Here is a 24,107-nt window from a genome sequence, read left to right as displayed (position 1 = left end):
TCATGTGTAGTGGCAGAACCACTAGAAAGCCTAAAGGGTTGGGATACTCTGAGAAGGATTAACACTCCAAGTCCTTCATGTCACATTTCAGCCAGGCGGCTTTCCTCTTTCCATTCCCTTTGAATCTCAAAAAACTGGCCCTAGAGTAACTTTTGTGTTGCTGCTCAGGAACCACGGGTGATGCTGAGAAACAGGCCGATGCGCTTCCCGGTCCCCCACACAAACCAGCCTCAGCGCCAGGTTTGCAGCACGCCATGAGCACACTCACTGCGGGCAGGCAACGGCTGCTGCCAGAGGCAAGACAGACCCGCTCCAAACAGCCGGGATGAGCCACAGCTCTGCCAGAGAAGCAGTTTATTATGTGAAGAGGAGTAACCATCTGTTGTGCCTATAAGGTCATACCTTGCTACCTGCCGAAAGCCTAACAACTAAAAATGCTTTAACATTACTAGCACCTTTGTCAGCCTCTGCGTCGATACCAAAATGCTTTTCCTGCATCACCTGCAGGTCCAAGATTCCTCAGGAGAGAATAAGCCCATATTAAATGTCGTCCTTTCACCAGCACCCCCCCGGTGTACCCCAGCGTAGACTACAGTATGACAGTTATCCACCCACCCAAATCCATTCCATCCCCTCCAGCCCGTTGCTCCCACCGCAGCCCCGTGGAAGTGAGAGCGGAAAGTGATGCTTCGTGCAGGTTTCCAGCTTGGGACAGGACTCGGGCTCTGGGAGAAAAGGAGAGAGGCAAGGAAGCCATGCAGGGACATTGGCTATAAAGAAACCACAGAAAGCAGTAGACACGGTCTTCTCTTTGCTGCTGCTCCGGGGCTAGCTCCCAAGACTGAGCCTGAAGGAGAGGTTAGCTGTCCTAAAGGACGAGCTGTATTCCACCTTCTGTCTGATCAGAGCGTTGGTCCCTTTCGCCATTTGAGTCTACACCCCTCATTCCTTCCTTTCCCAAGTGCCCAGGGACGGGGAGCTGCACCTCCCCCCACACTGCAGAGGCCCTGCTTGCGCTGGGGCTGTCCCGCAGGGCCACCCTCTGACGCGGCTACACAACCCTGGCCAGATGCCTTCCCTCACAAACACTGGAGATTCAGGGGCAGAAAGGACCACTGCTTCTAGACCCCGTACTTCGCTGCTGTTCTTTCTTATAAATTAAAGTCAGACTTGGGAAATTCTCTAGACCAGAAGAGTAAGAGTCTTCCTCCTCTGCAAAAGCGTAGTCATCTGGGTGTATTTCACCAAGCAGGTTGTCGTTGGACAGGCATCGGGCATTCTCAAGTCCTCCCTGAACCTCTTTTGTGTCAAGCAGAGTCTGACTTTCCTCCTCAGTCTCACACAGGACAAACCAGGTGAGACGGGACAAGATTGGAGCTAGACCAGGTGACAGTGTTTCCCTTTAGTCTTGTATTCTAAGGAACTAAGAATGCAACTGCATGAAGCAGCCTCCAACTTCTTTCTAGGTATTTTTCCCTTCTAGCCATTAGCAGTGCAACACCTTCAAGGAAACAGGAAAAAAGAAACAAAAAACCATCTAGAAAACACCAAAGAGACAAAATTGTGCCAACATAAGGTAACACCATGGGCTGCTTTGCTGGGTTTCACCAGCCCAGGGGCTCTGCTGGGAGAAACACTGTCTGGAATGGACAACCAGTCCACCACAACACAGCTGGACTGCGCAAGCTGAAGCAGAGCAGCCACTGTCAACAGGCATCCAGACTGCAGTCCAAGAAGGAGGTACAGCCCGGTGCGAGGAAAGGTGCCGAGGAAGAGTCCTGCTGCCACGCAGTAGCCCAGCTCCTGGGTACAAACCCTGCTGGAGCCTAAGGGAACGGTGCAGAAGGTGCCTTTCTCTGGAGCAGGTTGTCCTCGAGTTCAACTCTTCTCCTGGCTGCCCCGAAGCAGTGCAAAGAGCAAGGAGAGCATCAGGGAGCACAGTGACGCTGAAACATTTCCATGGGCGTGTGGGAGCAGATTCTGCCCATGGAGAGCATGAAGAGGTGCCAGAGACAGGGAAGAGGGAGCACCACTGCCCCTCCACCTGCCCAACCCCCCGAGCCAGGCTGGCAGCAAAGGAGGGACAGCGAGAGCAGTTCACGGCTCCCCAAACCAGACAGAGCAGAGAGAGGGGTGGCCAGCAAAGAGAGAAACAGAGCGTGGTCCAGAGGTTCACACCGTCTGTCTCTCAAAGTCAAGGCAGATGGGAGACGGGGCAGAAGGACTTTGGTCCCTTGTGAGGTGCTTTAGGGCCTCTAACGTAGTGCACAGCACTGCATTTGCGTGGCAGCACCTGCTCTAGCTAATAAAGACAGCGACAAGACACAAGCTCTGGCAGCAGATGCAAGATGGGGCAAGAGGGGTCCAGACCTGGTTCTAACCTTTGAGACCAAAAGGCATTCTGAGACCTCTTAAAAAAAAATCCTATTAGAAACCATTTCTGCATGGGACACCAGACGCTGCCCGAGTCCTAGAAGTATCCAAGGCTTCTGGACAAACAGTGCCCTTGATGAAACTCTGATGACAGTATCGCCCCTGCCCAAGAGAGAACAGCAATGCCAGGGACAGTTTGCACCAACCCCACTATGGGTTAAAGACCCTCTTCTACAGCGTTGCACTGCCCCACAGCTGCTGCGAGCCAAGAGCCAGGTACGGGGGACACCAACATCCAGAGAGAGCGTTTTTCCTTAGATAAAAAAGAAAGGGCATGGAGGAGACTGATGTCCAGCACAGCCAGACTACAGGAGTCTGGTCAGTTCTTCTTGCTGCTGTGGCTCTTATTGTTGAACAGACTGACTTTGCTGGCAGATGCCATGGACAGAGAAGGAGACTCCAGCTTCACCTTATCCAACAAAGTCTTCTTTATGGCTGCTGGGGAGATCTTCTCTTGGTCTGCCAGATGCTGCAGCTCCCTGCAACGGCATGGTGGGAGAGAAAGACATAGGAAAAGGAGGAGACAGAGAGCACGGGGGACATGTTTTGCAGGCTCTTTAGGACTTCGTAGGTGCCCACCTTGTCCGGATGCAGGAAGCCTCCACAGCATTGATGAGGAGTGAGCGAAAGCCACCGCTCTCCAGGAAGTGCAGGGCATGGATGGTGGCTCCCCCGGGCGAGCAGACGTTGTCCTTCAGCTGACCGGGATGCTGCTCAGATTCTAACAGCATTTTGGCAGCACCCTGGAAGGAAGAAGAGAAAACAGCTGCCAGAACTCTGACTGAGGAACTGACTGTCAAATACTCCCGTTCTCCACTGCACGGAGCAGCACCTAACGCTCACAGTGGGCAAAACCAGTCTCCCGCCCGAGAGCCATTAGCAGGCTGCCAAAACACTGGTCAGAGCCTGACAAAGCCTGCAGAGGCGTCACGGTTCCCCAGGCCCCAGCTCCCACACCACCATCAGCGCCAGCAGATTGCTGCGGACACTTCCTACATTCCCTCATCAGGAACCTGTGTGCAGTCAAACCAAACACGTTTCTTAAAGTAGATTCAGTAAGAGGGCTGAGATAATTTCAAACTGTGATGTGCAGAATACTCTGCAGAGAGCAGGCACGGACTCACAAGGTGTTCTGGAGGAGGAAATACTGACCAGCAAAGCCTGTGCTCCCAGTCGAACGGCCAGCCTGCGGGGAAGTCCCATTTTCACTCCCCCATCCGCCAGAGCATCCAAGGCAGTGAACGCCTGAGACCAGACAGAGGAAAAAGGTGATGGAAAATCTCTACTCCAAGACCGATGTTCTCAGGGCGGAGAGAATCCAGGGCTCCAGGATCACACTGTGACTCCTGTTGCTTACAGGCTTGACAAAAGCCTCCCCCTTTTCTGCATGGGTGCCCTGCCAGGCTTCCCTCCCACTGGTTCCAGCTCAGGAATAGGGGGAATGGGAGAAATTCAGTGTCTGGGTCGTACTAAATACAGGCCCACATTTTGCAACAGACGTGTGGCCACTGCACGCTGGCTGTGGACTTCAGACTCATCCAACTGGTAATGGACTTTTGTTGTTGACCCAAACTGGTTATAAACTGGACACCTGGATTACCTGTCCCATCGCGAATGCAAGTGATGAGAAAAACAAGAAATTACAAACTGAAGTTGCAAAGATTTCACTGCGGGCAAAGTCTACTATCCTCCCCACGGCTGTTGCGAATTAAGGAAGCAGCACGTACATACGCAGGGCCACTGCCGCTGAGCCCCGTTACGGCATCTATCAGGTCCTCTTCCACCTCGGTGCAGAAGCCTACACTGGCCATGAGTTGTTCCAAGAGCTTCCCATCCTCCACATCCGCATGAGTCCCAGTGGCGTAGACTGTAGCACCTTCCCGGACAACCACAGGGGTGTTGGTCATGCACCTGATCACTTTTGGTGTGGGGCAGAAGGTAGAAAGTTTCTTAGGATAGAAAATTATTGGAGAGAGAGAGAGAAATGAGCTTTAGTGCATATTTGGCATACCAAAAAGGCTGTCTAGAAAAAAAAAAGTCACAAGCAGAGGGAAAAGAGAGACTCCTGTATTCCAAACTCCCAACTCTGAGCCAAAGCAGCCAGAACTTAAATGTGAAGTCTTTAGGCAAGCTTTATTTCAGCAAATAGGAAGCTGGGCCGAGCTGCTGTTGGAAGCAATACCCTGAACGCCTCATCCCGCATCAACTCACGAGCCTCCAAAACAGCTTGTAAAGACACTTAGCACAAAGTCTGCAGAAATTCAGGGGAGACGGCCCACCGCTGTTGAGAGAGAAAAGATCTGATAGCCCGTCATGTAATGGAAGAGCTGGCACAAACTCTCACAGCTTTTTCTGCTGCGGACGGGCAGAGCCAGCCGCAGCGGCGTGAATTCCCTCCCTGGCCCTCGCTCCTGGCGCCAGAGGACGGGATGGGCTCAGGACGGGCTCCCGCACGCTCCTGCCCTGCTGCACCCGCCTCCCGGGCACCGGTGTCGCCACGGTGGGCCCCGGCCCGGCCCCGGCCCCAGCCCCCCCTCACCTTCTCGATGGAGCTGATGGTGACACCGGCGGCGCAGGAGACCACGATGTGTCGGGGCTCGATGTCGGGGCCCACCTCCTCCAGGATGAAGGGGATGATGGGGGGCTTCACGGCCAGGAAGAGGACGTCGCTGCTCTTCACCGTGTCCTTGTTGCTCACCGTGAAGTTAACGCCCATTTTCTGCACCGGTTGGGGACAAACGGGACCGCTGTGCCCAGGGCGGCCCGCGGGGGGGCCGTCGCCGCCCGTCCCCCGCCTCTCGCCCGCTCGCCCTCACTCACCCGCAGCCCGCTGACGGTGGGCAGGTCGGTGTCCGGGGAGCTCGCCGTGATCTTGTGCGCGGCCAGGACTCCTGCGAACGGCAACGCGCGTCACACCGTGCGGCTCGGCCCCCCCCCCCCCTTTCGCCCCCCGGGACCCGGGCCCACCTGCCGCCGTGAAGCCCCTGGCCAGGGCGAAGGCGAGCTGCCCGGCCCCGATGAACCCCACGCTCATGGCGGTACGGAGCGAGTGCGGAGCCGACCGGAGCGATGCTGTGCAGCCCGGGGCGGGGCGGTTACAGACCGGAGCGATGCTGTGCGTCCCGGTGCAGACCGGGGCTGTGCTGTGTTGTGTTGTGTTGTTCCGTGCGCCCTGTTCGTACCGGACCGTCCCGGCGCGCCGGCCCCACCAGATCCCGCCCGCGGCCGCGCCGCCGTCCACGTGGCCGCGCAGGGAGGCGGTGCCGCGTGGCAGCGGGGCGGGGTGCCGGAGCGCAGCCAATCGGCGAGCGGCAGGGAGGGGGCGGTGCCGGCTTCCCGCCACTCAGGGGCGGGAGGCGGTGCCAACGGCGCGGCCCTCGCCAGCCATTGGTGCAACCGGCGCGCGGTGTTGCATCATTCACCGCCGCCGGCGTCCGCCGCCGCGCCGCGCCGCCAGGGGGTGCTGTCCGCCCGCCGCTCCGCGCCGGCGGCGTGCGCCTTTCTGGAAGGTTCGGTGGCGCTGCCCTGAGGGCCCGGCCCTGGCACCGCAGGTCGGGGTGGCAGCGCGGCGGGCGCGGGCCCGGGCCCTGCCTAGCCGCCGTTCCGGACGGTCCTGGGCCACTCCCGCCTCTGCCGGACGCGGTAGGGCGCAGCGCGGCCCGTCCCGGTGTCCGGGCCCGGTCCCGGAGGTGGCCTTGCGCCCCGGTGCTCCTGCCCGTGGGAGGCGGGAGGCGGCGGTGGCCGGGCACCGCCTGCCCGGGAGGGGGCCCCGTAGCGGTTCCGCTCCGCCGGAGCATTCCCGGCCCCGAGCGGCCGCTGCCTCGCCCGGGCGTCGCCGGTCAGATCCCGGCGTGAGGCGCGTCCCCCCGGGCCGGGCGGGCCTTCTGTCGCCTGAGGGCTCGGTGCCGCGTCCGGGGAAGGCCGCTGCGGGACGGGCCGGTGTGAAACGGGTCAGTGTGAAAACCGGGAGCCGGACGGTGCTCGTGTCCTGCCTGTGATCCGAACCCAGCGGCTTCTCCCCTCTCCTCGGGCTTTTTTCTTACTCCTTTATCCACAGAAACAAATCTCGGCGCATCTCCTGCGGAGGAACGTTCTTAAACATAGTTTTTTGGGGGCACTGAATCCCGGTCTTCGGACAGAGAAGAAAAAAAAAAAAGAACGTAACCAAAGTCCAACCCGTTAAAGATTAAGATTTTTTACATATATATATTTCGGGTTGGGATCGTCTAGGAACCGTCTAGATTGTTTGCAAACACAAATCCATAATTCAAAATTAAAGCATGTACTTGCTGGCAATAGTTTACCAAAAACATTTGAGACTGACTGGTGACACGGGATGGCAGCAGACAAGTTACTTGACTTATTAATTAAGGGGAAAGGCGAGCTCTGGAAATAAAGGGGGTTTTAATTAACTGAATCATGACAGGGTTGGTTGTTAAAATCATATTAAGCAGATATCGGATGTTCTCTGTCCTAGATTGGGTAATCTCATAGTTTCCACTGGTTGGTGAGTGTTTTAACCACTGGAGCATGAGGTTTTGATTTTTTTTTTTCCTCCTAAAAGGGTGGATTGTTGTCCACACAATCTTTTTTTGCCATTTTGACCATGCTAACATTTTTTGCTCAGTCTTTGGCTGGCAGATGAGAAAGCTAAATCTGAACACACTGTTCTTGGCAATGACTTGTCTTTCCACTCCTCCAGTCACTGGGATCATCATTTCCATGTTAAATTCCTCCTTATTGTGACGGCACTAAATTTCACCCCCATTGTTTCCCAGTTACCTGTTTCTCTTGGGCCTTTCTGGCACTGGGTAAGTTGCATCAACTCGTGTCATTAGCAGATTTTATCGTACTCCTGCTAATTGCTCCTACTTGGTGCCAACTCTTCACAGCAAAAAGCAAAAAAAGCGTGAGGAGCTTCCGACAGACCCCATTCCCGACAGACGCATCGTCGTTCTGGGAGCTGCAGCCCTGGACGCCGCCATCCCGCTGCCGGCCTCCCCTGGGCCCCTCGGAGCCGCCCCGGAGGCTGCGGGAAGGGGCTTTCATGGAGGGGCATTCCTGGGTTTGCTGTGCTGAATTTTGTAAGAGAAGCTGTGATGGCTCACAGTCACCTCTTTGATTTTTAGTGCTCTGGAATAATAAAAAAACGTGTCATTTTCAAGCGTGACCCAGATCGATTTGTCCAGGTTGGCAGGTTTAAAAAGGATACACCGTAAATGCTCGAGGTTACTTTTGTGTGCAATGGCTCTTTGTACGCTGCCTCCTGCAACAGAAAAGATTTCTTTTCCCAAGTTTGCATTTCTTATTTGTACAACCCCTTAATTTGTTTGGGTGGCAAGAAACGGAGCTCTCTCCCACCCTGTTTTATCTCTAGAGTAGACGGTCTTGGGTCTTGCCCTGGAACGCGCTGGGCAGCGTCTTGTTGGGCCGTCACCATCCCGGCTTCCTGCCCTCGGGGGGGATGTGCGGGAGGGAAGAGCCCCCGGGAGGCTGTTTCCCTCCTCGGGAGGCTCTTTTTCCCCTCGGGAGGCTGTTTCCCGCATTCCCTTTATGCTGGATGCTGATTCTTGACCTGTTTCATGGGCTAATGGTTCCCACCGCTAAAGGCTGGTTCTCACTCAGTAGCAGAATTATCCAACACAATCTGTCCCAACGTTTTTTTCCTTTGCCTTTCAAACCCCATACAAAGCACTGATGAAAAGTTAAGTTTCCTTCCTTTTTCCTGAGTGACTCTGCCACAAAGAATGTCAGTCAAGCCTCGGACGTCTTGTCTATATACTTTTTTGGGGCTGCGTTCAGGCTCCATCCATCAAAATAAACTGATCTGTGCTTTCCGGCAGAAAGCCGAAGGGCTATTCCTGGTGAAACAGAAGCTGTGTGGAGAGCAAGATGAAAGTACACAAATCTCTGGAGATGCAGCATGTATGCCTGCCATTCAGCTTTATTTTAATTTGGTTAAAAAATAAATCTTGCTTCTGACAGTCAGCTACTTTAGATTTTAATCAAACCTATCCAGACCGCATGCTTTCTGCACAAGTACTCGGGCTGCTTTGGCTTCTCCCTGGATCAGAAACGAAGAACATTTCTTCCTATTAAGCTTGAAATCTGAGCTATGCAGTGTGGGACTTCAAAGTGGGTGTTTTGTCAGGGATGGGCCAGAGAAATGCAGCTCCTCGGTGACGCAGAGAGATCGGGAATCCTCGTGCCCGCTCTGCTCTGCGGCGGCGCTCACAACTTGTCACCATTCTACACAAGTTTTGTCGTGTCCCGTCCGTGCCCACCCCCGCCCAGGTTTGGTCTTTCACGCAGCACTGCGAGATCGGTTAATCTCTGCGTCCCTTCCCCCCCCTCCCCCCAGAACTGATCTTTAAGCTTGCAGAAGAAGAATTCCTGACATCAGTATAAATAAACGGTGGCACATGAACCGAGACAAAGCATGTGCCAAGGTACCTTCTGGTCCTGCGCGAGCGAAGATGTCAAGCTACACGCAGTTATTTTGCAGTTCGGCTCTTTTCTGCACCCTGTTTCTTGGCAGTAGAGCCCTGATTTCGCAAATTTTCATTCCTGTAATGACTCAGTGTTTGCTAAATAGGAATACCCCATGCTTCCCCCCCACAAGGTGCGTGCCTGAGGATATTCTTTTCCTGCGCTAAACAGCAAGGGAGAGGAGAGGAAGGGAAAGGACTGGTAATCTTCAAAATACTCTTACAGCTATGATGTTCTTCTCAGAAACATCCCGACTGGAATTTCCCACACTTGCAAGCATTTCACATCTCACCACACAGCCCAAACTAACCCAAACTCTGAGGGATTGTTTTTCATCCCCAGAGCTGGTGTTCCTTGATGCAGCTTTTAACTTTCCCACTTCCTGGGTAGTCACTTGATTACGGTTAAGTGTTGGTAAGAGTTTCAAAATCCTCGGTGTCTTTCCTAATATTGGGCTCAGCAGCCCAGTAGCCTGCAGACCCTCTGTTGCAGCAGCCATTCCTGTGGCCCGGAGATGAAAGGCCATTTTCCACGCTCCGAACTGCATTGTTTCTCCAGGCGGCTGGGGCAGATGTTGGGCGATGGGGGACGTGGGCTTTTCCCAGCATCAGCTGCAGCTACAGGTCGTGTAGCGATGGGACGAGGGGTAACAGTTTTGAAGTGAAAGGGGAAATTTAGATTAGACATTAAGGAAGAAATTCTTTGCTGTGAGGGCGGTGAGCCCCTGGCCCAGGCTGCCCAGAGAAGCTGTGGCTGCCCCATCCCTGGAGGGGTTCAAGGCCAGGTTGGACGGGGCTTGGAGCAACCTGGTCTGGTGGGAGGTGTCCCTGCCCAGGGCAGGGGGTGGGACTGGATGGGCTTTAAGGTCCCTTCCAACCCAAACCATTCCATGATTCTATGATTTGCTGGTCCAGTCGGTCTTGACCTCGAAGTTTGGTTGATGGCTCTCATGCCCGTGCCTGGCCAGCATCCACTTCCCCGCATCCCCAGTGGCCGTCCCTCATGGCACCGGGGCAGCTGTGCGGTGGCAGAGCCACAGTTCAGAGGTGGGAGACGAAGCGGATGCGCTGGGAGTAGGCCAGGTCCACGATGTAGAGCAGGAGGTTGACGTAGGTGAAGATGGCCACCACCAGCTGGCTGTCCCAGGGACACCTGCCCTTGGCGCAGAGCCCGGGGCGCCGCGGGGAGCCGTACTTGCTGTCGAAGCAGAACACCGGCCAGATGACGGCTGCGCTCATGTAGAGCAGCACAGCCCCAAAAGTGTAGATGACCACGGAGCGCTCGAAGGGGAACCACAGCACGGCCGTCTTACCTGTGACACTGAAGGCCACCACCACCACCGTCACCACAAAGCAGAAGCTGTAGACGGCCACGCACCACTGTGTCGCCACGTATTTGCTGTACTGGCTGTCGTTCACCAGCGCCCCAAAGATGATGCAGGCCACGAAGGCCTGCACAATTTTCAGGAGCCCCGAGACAGTGGCCATGTAGCTGGTGACTTGTCCCGGTTTTGCCCGGGTTAAGAACACCTCGGCGGCGTACGCGACGAACAGGAGGCCTGCGAAGACACTGGCGGCGATGCGGAAGTCTCTCACCTCGCAGCCGATGGGGTAACAGTCAAGCTGGACGAAGTAGAGCGGGTAGATCACCGCCGCCGTGACAGACATGAGCGTGGCCAGCATGGCAAAAGCAGCAGTGAAGTTTCCCCAGGAAATGCTCAGGCAGCTGTGCAGGTGCGTGAATTCGCAGGTGATGATGAAGACGGTGATGGCGAAACAGAAGGTCCAGACAAACATGCAGAACGTGCCGTAGGCTGCACTGAATCCCCCCCGGTGGGCCACCAGGCTGAACGTGGTGCATCCGAACGTCATCTGCAGCAAACGAGCTATTCCCACGGGGGACGTCACAGCCGCCGTGTTCAGATACGGCCCTCCCGTGCTCTCCATCATCTTTGCAGTCTGGCAGACAATGCAGTTAAAGCCCCCACAAAACGTCCTTTCAGGGTTTTGCTGCTTTTTCCTGAGTCACACCTGGTACCGGAGCAGCAGAGCCGCAGCTCGAATCCCCGCCTCGTCCCTCCCGGTGCCGGAGGTGCTGCCTCTGACGCTGAGTGTGCGTTTCTGGCAGCCTCTCGGCACAGACTTGCCGGCTGCAGGGACGTTACTGGCTGGCTCTGCCACCGGCCGCGATCTCAGGGTGCCGCCAGCAGCTCCCTCTGGTCTGAGACCTGCCCCGTGCTCTGTCCTTTCCCCGTCTCCCTTCCCGCGTGATGGCCGAAAGGGTCGCTTTCTCCCTGGAGGCTGACGTTTATTCCATTTCAGCCCTGCAGCTGTAGCTCTCTGCCGCGCTGTTCGCAGGAGCCCAGGAGTATAAATAGGGGCTATATTAATAGTTCTGGAATGAGTCCTGCCCCCCTCAACTGCCGTGAGCGGGTGTTATTTAACACTGAAACTGCGAGCCCCATCAGAGGATCTTGGTTATCCTTCTGCTACTCCTCTGGCAGCGTGGGGGTCCCTGGAACGCCGGGGTTCTCCCGGCAGCCACCCCACAGCGGGGTCTGTCCGTGGAATCGGGCCGGGATCCAGCCACGCTGCAGGAGCAGGAGCTCGGTCCTGCAGACCCAGGGCCCCCTGCGCGGGGGCACGAGCCCGAAGGCATCACAAGCCCTGTAAAAAGATTTAGGCCAGAGGCTATGATAAAAGCTGACTCACTTTGCTGCATTTGATCTGGAGCAGTAATATATTTGCCTGCTGTGAAAGGCCCTGCCGTGCTTTGCGCATTAGTGAGAGCTTGTGGCTGTGAAGATTTTGAGCACTAGTCCTCACCGTCTCCTTAAACTCTTCCCTGTCTCTGCTTTACTTATACGGGAACCAGTTATTCTCGTATCTCTGAATGCCAAAACTGGATACAATTGTAAAAAAAAAAAAAAAAAAAAAAGGCAAAAAAAATTGCTTTGATATTCTTAGCTCTGTTTTGGAAGACAGATTTCAATATATCGCATCAGACCCTCCCTCCTGTTGGATCAAAGCTTTCCCAGGTAGCCGTTTTTGGCATACGTTTCCCCAGACTTGGCCCCTGCCCAAAAGTCTCTTAATTCTAACTCTGAAAGCCCCAAAGAAAATTTCTGATGTAATTTCAGAATGGGAAAAAATGAAACACACAACATAGTAGAAAAACTCCTCCCTTACCTGATGGCAGCACCGCTGACTCCCCGCCTGCAGACCAGCTCTCGCCGTGCTGGTCCCAGCGCCGACGCGGGGTGCTCCCAGGAGCTCTGCAGGGAGCAGCCTGAGCCGGGGCCAGCCCAGCCTGGAGCCCGAAAACCACCCTGAATGGGCCCGGGGGGGCATCAGCTGTGCTGACAAAGTCTGTAACTTCCTAACGACCCTCACACTTGGTAACAATAATAATAATTGCTTAATCGCTTAATATTGTTGTTTCTGATTTGTATGTTAATGTAACGATGAGACACCTAACCAACGAATTGCCACATGCAGTGCCAGATACTACAACGAAGATCTGACAAAAGCGAGTGTCTGCTCCAGTTTTTGACCGTAACACGTAGTTCTGGGGCAGTCCGGGTGCGTCCAGGTGGGGGACGCGGCTCTGCCTTCCCCCATGACCCTCCCTCCTGCTGGATGGGGGCTCTGACGGCCGGTTCGGGGACCTTGGGCAGCTGGAAGCCCCCAGCCCCTGGAAGAACACCCATGTCAGCAAACGGCTGCCGGCAAGGTCTGCTGGCACCAGCGCTGGCGTGGCCCCTGCGCGGCACCTCGACCACAGCTCAGGCTGCCGGGACGCAACTCCAGAGTCTCCGCTTGGAAAAAATGGGCTTTGGAGGCAACGCGGCAGGTTCCCGGCTGCTGGTTCCCCCCTTCCTCCCTTGCTCTCACACATCTTGCCAACACAACTGCTCTAGGAGTTGGATCAGGGCACTAATCTCAGATTTTAAAAAGACCAGCAGAAAACTTGCACCTGACATGGATTATTTTTAACCTGGAGGCGTCTCTGGTCTGATGCACACAGCAGACGTGCACGGGTGCATCCACGCAGCATCGACAACTGGGGCAGCCAGGACCAGGGGCTTGGACAGGAACTGTTTACGTTAGTGCTGCCGAAAGTCACTCGTGATCCAGCTGTGGCTCAAGACAAGAGACAGATGGAGGCAGACGTCGGTTACGGCAGCATTGCTCGCGGTGGAAAGCAGCTGCAGCGCTCCAGCAGCTCCCCGCCAGTGTTTTGTAGGCCAGGAATAACTCTACGGAACGATTCGTAGGAGAACAGTAAAAATTCTGTGGATGTTAAGATAAAATGTGTCTAACTTCAGCTTTGTCACCGTCTTGTAACCTCAGTGTCTCACAAAAATCCCTCCCATGTTCCTTAAAAAGACCTGTGGTGCTAAATGTAGAAAACCTGCATTCATTTGGGGTGGAAGTTGCACAATTAACATCACAACAACCAGGAAATGCAGCGAGAGCCAAGGAGCCCCTGGTGAAGGTGCTCTCACCCCCAGGTCTTGCTCTTCCTGACTCTCTGTGATGTTAATCCTTCACCTCTACCAGAGGACAACTCTTCCCTCTCAGACAGAAAGAATATCATCTAGTCATAAGATCTGAGTGTACAAACACGCTGTATTGTATTTTCCAGTCTTGCCCTTTTTGCCACTGGCTTCCACACAGCAGATGTCACTGGGGATGAACTTAGAAGTGCCAGTTTACCAAAGGCTTGGGAAAATTATATTTATTGCACAAGTACAAGAAGAAGTATAGAGCTGGATGTGACTTCCTGGGTTACAGATCCCGATTTCTGGCTATGACATGTAACCACATTGTATAATTTTTCTAATAAATCAGCCAAGTTCCCCTTTAAAAATATTTCCGAGGCATTTTAAAAGACTGTTGCAGTGGCGCACTAAGCGAGAAGAGTGACCCCTGACTCCCAGGGATTTTTTCCTGTGCTTGCAAGGAAAATATCCCCCCCAAACACTTTTTGCCTTTTAGAAATTAACCTTTGAATTAATGTTTTAGATTTAGAATTAGTTTACCTGGATACACGTAACCAGCTCTGCAAAAAAAGTATTCCAAACTTCAACAGTGGCACTTACACTTTACTGTTTCCTAGTAGGAATACATCGCTGGACGCAGCCCAGGGCACTTGCCACATCTACGGGTGCATCACCTTGTGTATAGTCGTCCTGCGAAGAGCTGACGCGCAGCGGTCCCCGCGGTGCTCCCGATGAACCAGCGCACAGCAGAAATTCCGGACGCTGCTCAAGTACCAGCACTTTGACTCCACGTGACTCCAGCCCCAAAGGAATCCCATCCTCCTGGACGCTTTCCCAAATGTTGTCTGTACTGAAGAAGCCTCTTAACTTGGTGGCATGAAAAATGTAATCAGAACAATTTTACTTGTATACCCAAGTCATTAAAACATAAAGGATATTAGTAATCCCTATATTGTTCTTAGGGAAACTCCACTCGTAGTTTTCCTACGTTTCGGTTCTGCTGGGAGCACCGTTCATTTTCTCTTTAGCTACTTTTTTACCTTAAATGCGTACTAAACCCATCTTGTACAACAGGATGGGTAATTTCCTGGGTGGCGCTGCCGGGCTGCTGAAGCCCATGAAAAGTAACCAAATGGCTGCAGTTTTGTTCAGTTTTGGTTTTACTCACCTAAGACAGCGGATGCTACAAACAGCATTACCATTTTAACCTGGCAAGACTTATCTTCAAAGTGCATGGAATTCTTCTAAAATTAGGCCCTAATTTTTTTGTGGCCAAACGCGTTGTATAACCATTTACGCAAGTGCAAGCGAATGCAAAGTCGGTATCAAGGACTCTGCAGAAAGGATGTCATTATACTCCTCGCGCACGTTTGTCTGCTCCAGCCGCGCACACGGCAGCGTAAAGCGCTTTCCCTGCCGAGGAACGGCCTCCCGCTCCCTCCAGCTCCGCATTCACGATCCCTCCCGTCTTCTCCTCCCATTACCACCAACGGGGATTCTCCCTTCCGAGGTGGGCGTGTTCGCAAACGACTAGAAGAACAAAAATATGTTCGTGCTTGTCTTGTGTTCTCTGCCTTTCATGTTCCAAGTGCTCCCCATTTTAAGACGGGCCAGACGGTCTGATCAAACACTTCTCTCACTAGAACAGAGGCCTTTGCTGCAAAACCAGATCTCCCTGCATCTTAAAATGCAACGCCCCCAACACCTGGCAAATCACAGTCAAGCTGAAAACGCCGTGCAAGTAGGCAAGCATCCACGCTGGGTGAAAATCTCTGTACTTAGACCTCGTATTGCAACCTCTCATCAGAGCAACAATGACAAAGCGTACTGCAAGGGGAACACAGAAGTCTAATTATTACAAAACGTCAATACCACCCTCAGCCCTTTTTTCCCAGGCACAAGTGATCACAAGGATAACCCATCCAAATGAGCAGCATAAACAACTTTACAAAGACATATGTATGGTTCTCTGGTCAGCCCTTATAAATAGCGTTTTACATATTAAAATAAATATGTCCACGTTGCCAAAGTAGCAAGAGGTTTCTTCGTTATTTAAAAAAAATATGTTACAAAACAATATCATTTATATTTCTTGCTTAGTTTAAAAAAAGTAATAAAAAAGTCATTTTATAAAATAATACGAAAGTAAATTGAGTACAAGAGTGTCCATCCCTAGCACGTGTCCTGGGTTCGTATGTTATGACTCATCATGAGATGCTGACCTCCAGGAAGTCATGTAATCATTCCTTCACTTCTAGTTGGACAAAAGAAATCCAGTGCTTGCTTTTTTCACCACTTGTATCAAGTCTATGATGTAAAATTCATGGCAAGGGAAGAAGTCCTAGATCTGGGGAAGGTTCTCATTGCTGCTATTTATGGCTTTGCTACTCCCTGTATCAGATTGCCTTGTGTAACACAGGATATGAATGGCCAAAACTCAGCCCTGGCGTTTGGAGGCAATGAGTTCCAGTCAAATAGTTTAAGCAAGAAATTGCCCTTTTTTTTTTTTTTTTTTTTTTCTTTCTTGACACATCCTAAGTGTGCAAGAGTGTGGGAGCACGTGGGTGTGTACAGGTTTGAGCATGCGTGGGTGTGAGCGTGCGTCTGCCTGCATGAGCGTAAGGAAGAAGATTAGAAAGTGTGGGAGAAGGGCTTGGAGTCTCCTCCGGATCTAATCGCTCTGCCCCTCTGCAGCCCCCTTCCTAGTTACCACTGCTGAGCATCCCCAGGAGTTTGCTGGGCTCCAGGCCCTGCTGCTGTGCCATCTTCTGAACATCAAAACCCATGTGCATGAGGAACTGGATGACATTCATCTCCTGCCCTGTGAACTGGTCCCTGATAGTGGGGCAGGAGGGGTTGCAGTGGGGCCAGGGACAGCTGTCGATCAGGTGAATCGGGCAGCCTTTCAGAGGGGCCTTCCCATTTTTGTTGCTCTCGTGTAGGCTCCGATCCCAACAGTGCAGGGCCCGGGGTAACGATGTCCCCTTCACCTGGATGTCTGTCCAGTGGCTGAAAAGACAAACCGCACAGACTGCATCAGAGGGGCCGGGCTGCCGGAAAGGGTTCCTTCCCCTACCGTTTCCCTGTGACCTTTCATAGAATCTGCAAAAGCACTCACTTGCGTGTAATGATCTCATGAGACAAACAGGCAGGAGCAAAGCTAGCGCTAAAGGAAAAAAGGAAACAAGGATTAGGTCTTGGAAGGACAAAGTAACTCCTGCTAAATAGAACCTTCCGGACTAGATAGAGGGTGGAATTTTTGCTGCTCCTGGCAAGATTTTTAGAAACAGCAATGACTATCATGATATAAAACCTGACTGGACTGGAAAACATCCAGAAGAAAAGGGATTCCATCCTGCCTAACGGTGCACATTTGCAACAAGAGACTCCCGAACGCATAAACCAAGTAAGGCGCATTAACGGTTCCTCCTCTGTTGCCTCATCCGCTCTCTGGATGTTTTACTGTCAGCGCTTTTCAAACATCCCTGTGAGGTTAACGGCCGTGCAATGGCAAGGAGTCTCAGACCTCACCTTGGAGGTAGGAAAGAAAAAAACCACCTTCCTATCAATAACAAAGGGTAGCTGATAATTGTGAAGCTGGAAATTACTTTGCACTTATCCAGAAATTAAAAAGGCAACATTCTTGATGTAGACTAAGAGTTACCAAATTTACAACATTGATTTCTGCAGAGATCACAGAATCACACACGCAGAATCACAGAATGGTTTGGGTTGGAAGGGACCCTAAAGATCATCTAGTTCCACCCCCGCTGCCCTGGGCAGGGACACCTCCCACTACAGCAGGCTGCTCAAAGCCTCATCCAGCCTGGCCTTGAATCTGAGAGATCTGAGAAATTCTGCTAGGATACCGGATAGGAATGTCTCTTAAAAATAAATGTGCCAGGTTTTCCTCAATGAAATACTTACGTCACATCCTTCAAGGTGTTTCTCAGCTCCCTACCCAGATTCTGGATGTAGAGCCACTGCCCCTCCTGAACAGGCTGGCCAGTGAGGTGTACGTTGTCTACAGTAAGCTGGGCCTCATCAAAGAGCCACTGGACAACAAAGACTGGACCTAGGAAGACAAAAAATTTGGAAAAGGAATTGCTCTAAGTTAGCTACGGATACAGAGGAAACCCTAGAATACATTTTATGTCTCTCCTTTGATACTTACATCGAAGAGTAGGGTAAATCTTATATCCAAAAAAGCAATTCCATTCCTCTCCCTCTTTAAACTGCAGCTTACAGCGTTCAGGTACGATACCATTCCAGTACCTAGAAGACAAAGCGATAACAGAATGAAAGTCATAGCACAGTCTTAACAGCAGCCTTTTCATATCCCAGTCTGTTTCTGTTCTGGTTATAGTTCCAACTTACTGCGCAGAGCTCTTTCTTGGCTACATTGTCCCTTGAACACGTTTTAGAGCATCTACAATTGTACACTTTCTTTTGCATGTCTAGATTTTAAATGATCATCTTTTCCAATAAAATCATTGAAAAACCACTCATGTAGATGATAAATATTCTTTAAGTATCAAAATGAAGGAAGACAGAGAAGGAGGACATCTTCTCCGCACTCTAATCTCTTACAAAATTGTTCTTTAGAGCATCTGACTGTACCTTATTCCTCTTCTGATGGCTTCTGTTGGAGCACACGTTATGGTATCGATACAGTCAGTTCTGCGATACTGTTTATTATCCAGGAACCATCCCGAGTCTGCCAGGCCTCGAACCTGAATCCCTTGATAACCCATCTCCTCCAGCTGCTCTGCCACGCGATCCACGTTCAGGAGCACTCCTGTCCCTCCAGCACTGCAACGGCAACGGCAACGTTCATGCTGCAGTCACGGAGCACGCACGGCCTCGCACACGCACCCTCCCACTCCGTAAATAACTTTGCCTACCCACAGGACAATCCACTGCTAACTTGGTGGTCACCAAGATATTTCCTTGCTTTGCAAAACACTCAGAAAAAAAGCCACGGCTGAGTAACCATCTGATACCTCAGAAACCAAACCCTGTTCTTGTTCTTTCTCCTGGGAGATAAATATGCTGTACATCATTTGCAAGGGGTTTGGCTGCTAAAACCCGGAAGAACCCGAAGTGAGACAAATTCACCCTCTGCAACTTCCATAATACACCCCTGTGCAACACACGGCGAGTGTGCCACAGCTTTCTGCAACGTAGCACAATTCAGAGCACCCGCACCAGGCAAGTCTTATTTTTTAATTCAGTTGTCCCGAATCTATTCACAAGAGGAATGTGTCTCATGGTGTGGGCCAACAGGAGCCAGCATTCTCGATGCAGGGAAGAATGAACACATTCCCTCCCTCTTGCAAAGCTTGTACCTCGTTGTTATTTTCTCCATTTTCTCATCAGTGTACCTGGACCAAAAGCTGAGTAAATAACATTATATCATTCCCTGTTGCACAGCTGAAAGGAGAAATCTGAGAAGAGACACGGGCTTTGCTGTGTTGGTGTTACTGTACTCCTAGAAGAGGTTTTTCAGGATCTGCTGAGACCTCCTCCCTAACAGCTTTCTACTGTGCAAATGTCTTCACCACAGGAAATCTTGTTGATACCCACCTGCTCCCTGCTAGCAGCAACACCTTTGCAGTGCTAAGGCCTTTTCCCACCAGCTCCTTTATAACCTCCTGAATGATCAGTGCTCCCATGAAGGCATATTCATCTGGAAGAGATAGATCAGTGTCAATAAAACTCTTTCCTGTCCAGGCTAAGACTTTTGTTTCTTCTCCACAAATGCTTAAGAACCTTAGGAAGGGATCATGAGCCTAAAACCAGCCCTTTTTCTCCACCTCTATCAAGTACATCCAGCAAGAGATACTCCCACTTGTACAAAGCTCGCTTCCCTGAAAAAGACTGCATAGAGAGCGAAGAGAATACACAATAACACGAGCACGCCTTCCTACAGCAGCGCTTAGGAACCGGTAATCTCGGAGAAGGAAATCAAGAGCAAAGAGGAAGGCGCTGGGACCCTTCCTTGATACACGAGGAACACGCAGACCTTCCTCCCACCCAGGATCTCAGTTCCAACTTACTGCATCCCTTTTTTTCCCCAGTTCATAAAGCCAATTCAGACAAGCAATGTTTCACAAAATGTTACACCTACATAGACAGCCATCGACAGGCAGCCAGGCGTGCTGAGGTGTAACTGCTTCATGGGAACAACCACAAGAAGCTATGATGAAGTGAAAAGGTCCCTTACGGTGACAAAAAGTGCACCTGTGGTATCCATGAGTGGTCAGTTTCTCAATGTACGAGTTAGTGGAAGAGCCATCGAGTGACACTGAGTTCTGGTTTAAGGACAGACCTCACAGACCAACTCAAAGAAAAGCATTAACCTTCTGCCTTTTCAGTGCCATGTCACAAGAGCATCTTAGGCCACATTCTTTTGTTCACAGCAGCGTACATCAACAGTAATTCCATTCTGTTCAAAAAAACCCCTTCGCGAACAAACGAGAGGAGAACTAAGCCCCTGGTGTTTCTATAGACATTACTGCACCCAGACACCGATCCTGCTTAAACTGGGAAAACCAGAGAAGCACCTGAGGTAGAATAATTCATTTGCACAAAATCCAGCTTAATCTGGAAGTGGACTCCTCTGAGCAGACTCCCAGAGTTCCACCATCATCAAAACGACAGCCGATGGTAATGCATGTATCAAGACGAACTGTTCTTCGTTTCGCAAAGAAACCTGCAGACAGCTTTACCCTGACACACGACGGCTCCTCTCAAAGGCCAAATATCCTCCTGATAGAGAAGTCTGAAACCAAATTCACGGCACTTGCCTCTCAGATGAGCCAAACCAAAGTCGCATGCAACAGATCATGGCTCCTCAGCTACACCATTTAATTTGCCACATGCTGGAACCTGGAGATTCATCTAAAAGGAATCCGGTTCCTCTAACCGTCGCATACTGCAGCAGTGTAACAGCTCTGCAAGCAGTGGCTCTGAACTATGTCAGAACAGCCCGAGCTAAAGAGATCAGGATGTTTTATCTGGAAGTAGCTTGATATTCTTTCCTGCCCTTCAGCAAGAAAAAGCCTGTTCTTCATTCACGTAATTTCACAGAAGTCTGGCCATATCCTTTAATGTGTGATGTCTGGGGCAGCAACAGCCCATCAGCAACACTCACTTTTCTCAGACTTGGAAGAGGCACCGCTCCAAACATCACTTGAGCAATACGGGATGAATCTGTAAGAGAGAGTTGTGTGAGCACTGACGTTCCTTTGACATGCAAGCAGGGGTGAGGGCAGGGTCAAGTAACTGGAAGAAAATTAAACCCTGGGGAGGGGAAAAGGGAAGAGTTACTTGTCCAGCTAGACAACTTACCTTCTTGCACACCAACTGACAATTATAACTGTCCTGAATTTTCTCATGAACACTGGTAGTTTTACTGAGTCAAAACAATAAATAATGTGTCTTTTATCAATCTAATTGAAGCACTGAGTTCAGTGGACAGAACAATGGGCCAAGATTTTGCTCTTAGCTGCCCCACTGATACGGTGGACGGTCTGCCACAGCCAAACTCTCTGTGCTTCCGTTTTTCACATGAAAAATGAGAAGACCTTGTCAATGCAGCGTAAATGCTGACTGCAGCCACTGGAGGTTTTGGCAGGAATGAAGTTATCTTCACATTTTTGTCTCCAGCTTGCAGCATGCAAATTAACATCCCTCTCTTCTGCCTTTCCCTCCTATTTAGACGCATATATAAACCGGTGTCTTTCTCGTTTCTCTCTTTGAGCTAGAAGAGCTGCTCCACGCTCCTCTCCCATTGGCAAATGTGTAACATACCATCAGCCTACCAGGCACAACAGTATCTTCCACTTCAGCTATTCGAGAAGGGTCTCTGAGCTATCCCAGTTTGTCTTCATTAGACCCCACAACTCCAAGGACACTGGACTAAAGTTTCTCCAGACCTTGCCAACGCTACTTGTTAGAGCTGAACTAGAACAAATGAGGAAACGTACAATTTTCTCTCGCAAGTACTAGTCTTAGTCTGTCTTTGTAGCATTGCTGCTGGCCACAAGGCAGGAGATGCTGTCTAAGTATAAACCTATTTCCCCTCGTTGTCCCTCCTTACACCATGTTTGCGTTCCACCAGTGGGGATTTTCTTCTGGCTGCGATGACAGGATCCCAGTTCCTGCAGATGGGCACAAAGAAACATGGAATGTACAGATGACAGTCTGTGACTTCAGAGAAACGGTAAGAATCTCACGCGGGATCTCTGACCACACACAAAACAAACATCCACAATGAAAAACATTGGTGAGGAAAGCGGAAGGAACATTTCTAAATTTGTTCCTAGGCAGATGTGACTTTCAGAATTTGGTTCACGCGAGACGAAGCCTATCTAGAAGCCTCTCGTGGCACAGAGAAGAACCTGTGGCACATCCGTAAAATTAAGCACTTCTCCAAAAAAACAAATCCTAGCAAGTTAATTCCAACACACGCAATTACAAGATCTGTATGAATGATGGAGGTTTAAATATTCAGAAAGCTGGAGCATAAGCAGCGAGAATGAAAAGAGAAGCTCAAGACTTCTGTGCTGAGTCAGGAGCGCCCCGAGCATGGGTATCCGCGGTGCTAATTCCACCTTATGCACGATGACGGAAGATGCTACAAATGCTTCACGTATGCACCAAATGGATGCTTACACACAGAGAACCACTGAGCTGGCTAAGTAATGCTACGCAACTGTAAGTGGGGAAAATGCGGAAGGACCCAGCTCAAGGTAAAAGCCAGATCCCATTCCTCCCTGTGCACGCGGGGCCCGTCTGACCGCGGGGTAAAGGGCACCCAGCAAGAAAACGCATCTGTCACAAGAAACAGAGCGAGAGGCTCGGGAACGGCTCTTCTGACAGGGCTAAGAGAAGCACAGAGACTCTTTAAAAAGAAAAAACTAAACCCCAGCTCTGAAGACCCCGGCGGGTTTGTGAGTGCACGCGTGCATTTAACATCGAAAGAACACACTGGCCAACGTCCGGCGCTGTCGGCCGGTGACAACCACGTGCCCAACGCCTGTGCACGTCGGGGCGTCTGTGACGGCTCCAGCGAGCGGGGAACGCGCGCCGTGGGGGGAACACGTCCTGTGGGGCATCTTCCCACAGCACCGATGGACGGGCCGCACCATGCCGACACGTCCCTGTCACACGGCAGCGACCACGTGCCCGCGAGGACGACGCCACCGCCGCTGCGGTGCCCGGCCCATCCCCGGGGCCTCGGGCCCGTCCCGCGGCGGGGGGGCAGGACTCACCCACTCGTGTCGCGGGCCACTCCCGGGAACTCATCAGCCTGCGCATGGTGTCGTAGCGGGTGTCGCAGTTCTCCCTGTTGAAGCAGTACCACCCTCCTGGGGGAGAGAGGGCTCAGCCGGCCGCCCGAGGGGCCGCGGGCGGCGGGGTCGGGGCGCGCCAGCGAGGCAGGAGGGGCCGCCCGCGGCGGCGGGACTCACCTTCCAGGAACAGCAGCCACCGCCGGCTGCCCTTGGACTCCTTCAGGTAGTACCTGCGGACAAACGCGCCGCGACGGCGCGACGTCAGCGGCCGCCGGGCCCGACCGACGCCGGGCTGGGCAGGGCCGGGGCCTCGCGCCCGCCGGGCCCCGCCGCCGCCGCGCGGGAGGCGCTCGCTGCACCTGTCGCCGCTGCGCCGCGCGTCGCCGCCAGGTGGCGCCAGAGCCGCGGGGGCCGGGCCGGGGGCGCGCGGCGGCCGGGGCCGGGCGGCGGGAGCGGCGGGACCGCGGCGGGGCCGGCGGCGGCGCGGGGACTCACCCGGCCGGGCTGCCGTCGTTGCAGGTGACCGAGGCGTTGTGCAGGAGGTGCAGGCGCAGGTCGTGCGGCAGCGCCTGGGCCGAGCAGGGGTACAGCGACTGCGCCAGGCTCTTGACCTGCGCCATGAAGCTGTCCATGTTCCCCTCCACCGCCGTGAAGTCCAGCGGGAAGCTCTCCGCCGCCGCCGCCTCGCCGCGCTCGCGGGCGGCCGGGCCCCGCCGCCGCCAGCCCTTCCTGCCCTCGCCGCCGGGGCCGGCGTGCAGCAGCCCCAGCAGCAGCAGGAGGTGCACGGCCGCCGTGCCCATCGCCGCCCGCCGCCACCCGCCGCTCGCCGCGGCGGCAGCCAGCCCCCGGCGGCGGGCAGCGCCGCCCGCGCTCCGCCGCGCCCCGCCGCGCCGCCCGCGGGGACGGGGGTCGGCGGCGGGCGGCGAGGGCGGCGAGGACAGCGGCGGCGCGGGGTCGGCGGCGCGGCTGCCGGCGCAGGAGCCCGCCGCCCGCTCCCAGGCGGCGAGCATGACAGAGGGGCACGGAGTGCGCGGGGAGCGCGCCGGGGGCGCCGCCAGCCCGGGCGCCGCGTGGGGCAGCAGCCGGCCAGCCCCCGCCCTGCCCTGCCCTCCGCCCCCTCGGAGCGAGGCGGAGGGAGCGGGGGGTCTGCGCCGCACCGGCACGCCGGGACGCTCCGTCGGGGCGCGCCCCGCGCCCCCCGCCGCCGGCGCCGCCGCCATCGCCGCCCCTGCCGGCGCCGGGGCCGATCGGCGGCAGCCGGCGGCGCCCGCCAGCCTCGCCCGCGGGGCGGCGGGGGCGCGGGGCGGCCGCTCGCCGGGGCCGGGGCCGCCCGCGGAGGTCGGGCCGCGCGGGCGCGAGGACCCGCACGTGGCAGCCCCCGC

At 53.5% G+C, this 24,107-nt stretch overlaps 3 protein-coding genes across 3 annotated transcripts; all 3 read right to left on the bottom strand.

The window, feature by feature from the left end:
• Positions 1–142: 142 nt before the first annotated feature.
• On the bottom strand, positions 143–5,673 carry PYCR1 (pyrroline-5-carboxylate reductase 1). Its single transcript, XM_054221871.1, has 7 exons — positions 5,401–5,673; positions 5,254–5,324; positions 4,973–5,152; positions 4,161–4,382; positions 3,586–3,678; positions 3,013–3,176; positions 143–2,912 (listed from the first exon to the last, which is right to left on the bottom strand). The coding sequence occupies exons 1-7, from the start codon at positions 5,465–5,467 to the stop codon at positions 2,753–2,755; spliced, it is 957 nt and encodes a 318-aa protein (XP_054077846.1). The 5' UTR covers positions 5,468–5,673; the 3' UTR covers positions 143–2,752.
• Positions 5,674–7,557: 1,884 nt separating this feature from the next.
• Positions 7,558–10,871, bottom strand: MYADML2 (myeloid associated differentiation marker like 2). The gene has a single exon (XM_054221926.1). The coding sequence runs from the start codon at positions 10,869–10,871 to the stop codon at positions 9,963–9,965; it is 909 nt and encodes a 302-aa protein (XP_054077901.1). The 3' UTR covers positions 7,558–9,962.
• A 5,246-nt stretch (positions 10,872–16,117) lies between these two features.
• On the bottom strand, positions 16,118–23,540 carry NOTUM (notum, palmitoleoyl-protein carboxylesterase). Its single transcript, XM_054221925.1, has 11 exons — positions 23,221–23,540; positions 22,903–22,955; positions 22,705–22,800; positions 21,531–21,591; positions 20,583–20,641; positions 19,013–19,115; positions 18,047–18,238; positions 17,601–17,701; positions 17,354–17,501; positions 16,545–16,592; positions 16,118–16,435 (listed from the first exon to the last, which is right to left on the bottom strand). Exons 1-11 carry the CDS (start codon positions 23,523–23,525, stop codon positions 16,129–16,131), a joined length of 1,473 nt encoding a protein of 490 aa, XP_054077900.1. The 5' UTR covers positions 23,526–23,540; the 3' UTR covers positions 16,118–16,128.
• Positions 23,541–24,107: the final 567 nt, after the last annotated feature.

This window comes from Rissa tridactyla, chromosome 15 (assembly GCF_028500815.1).
Source record: "Rissa tridactyla isolate bRisTri1 chromosome 15, bRisTri1.patW.cur.20221130, whole genome shotgun sequence".
Lineage (NCBI taxonomy): Eukaryota > Metazoa > Chordata > Aves > Charadriiformes > Laridae > Rissa > Rissa tridactyla.
Note: the sequence above shows the minus strand (reverse complement) of the source record. Positions and strands in the feature narration are given on the sequence as shown.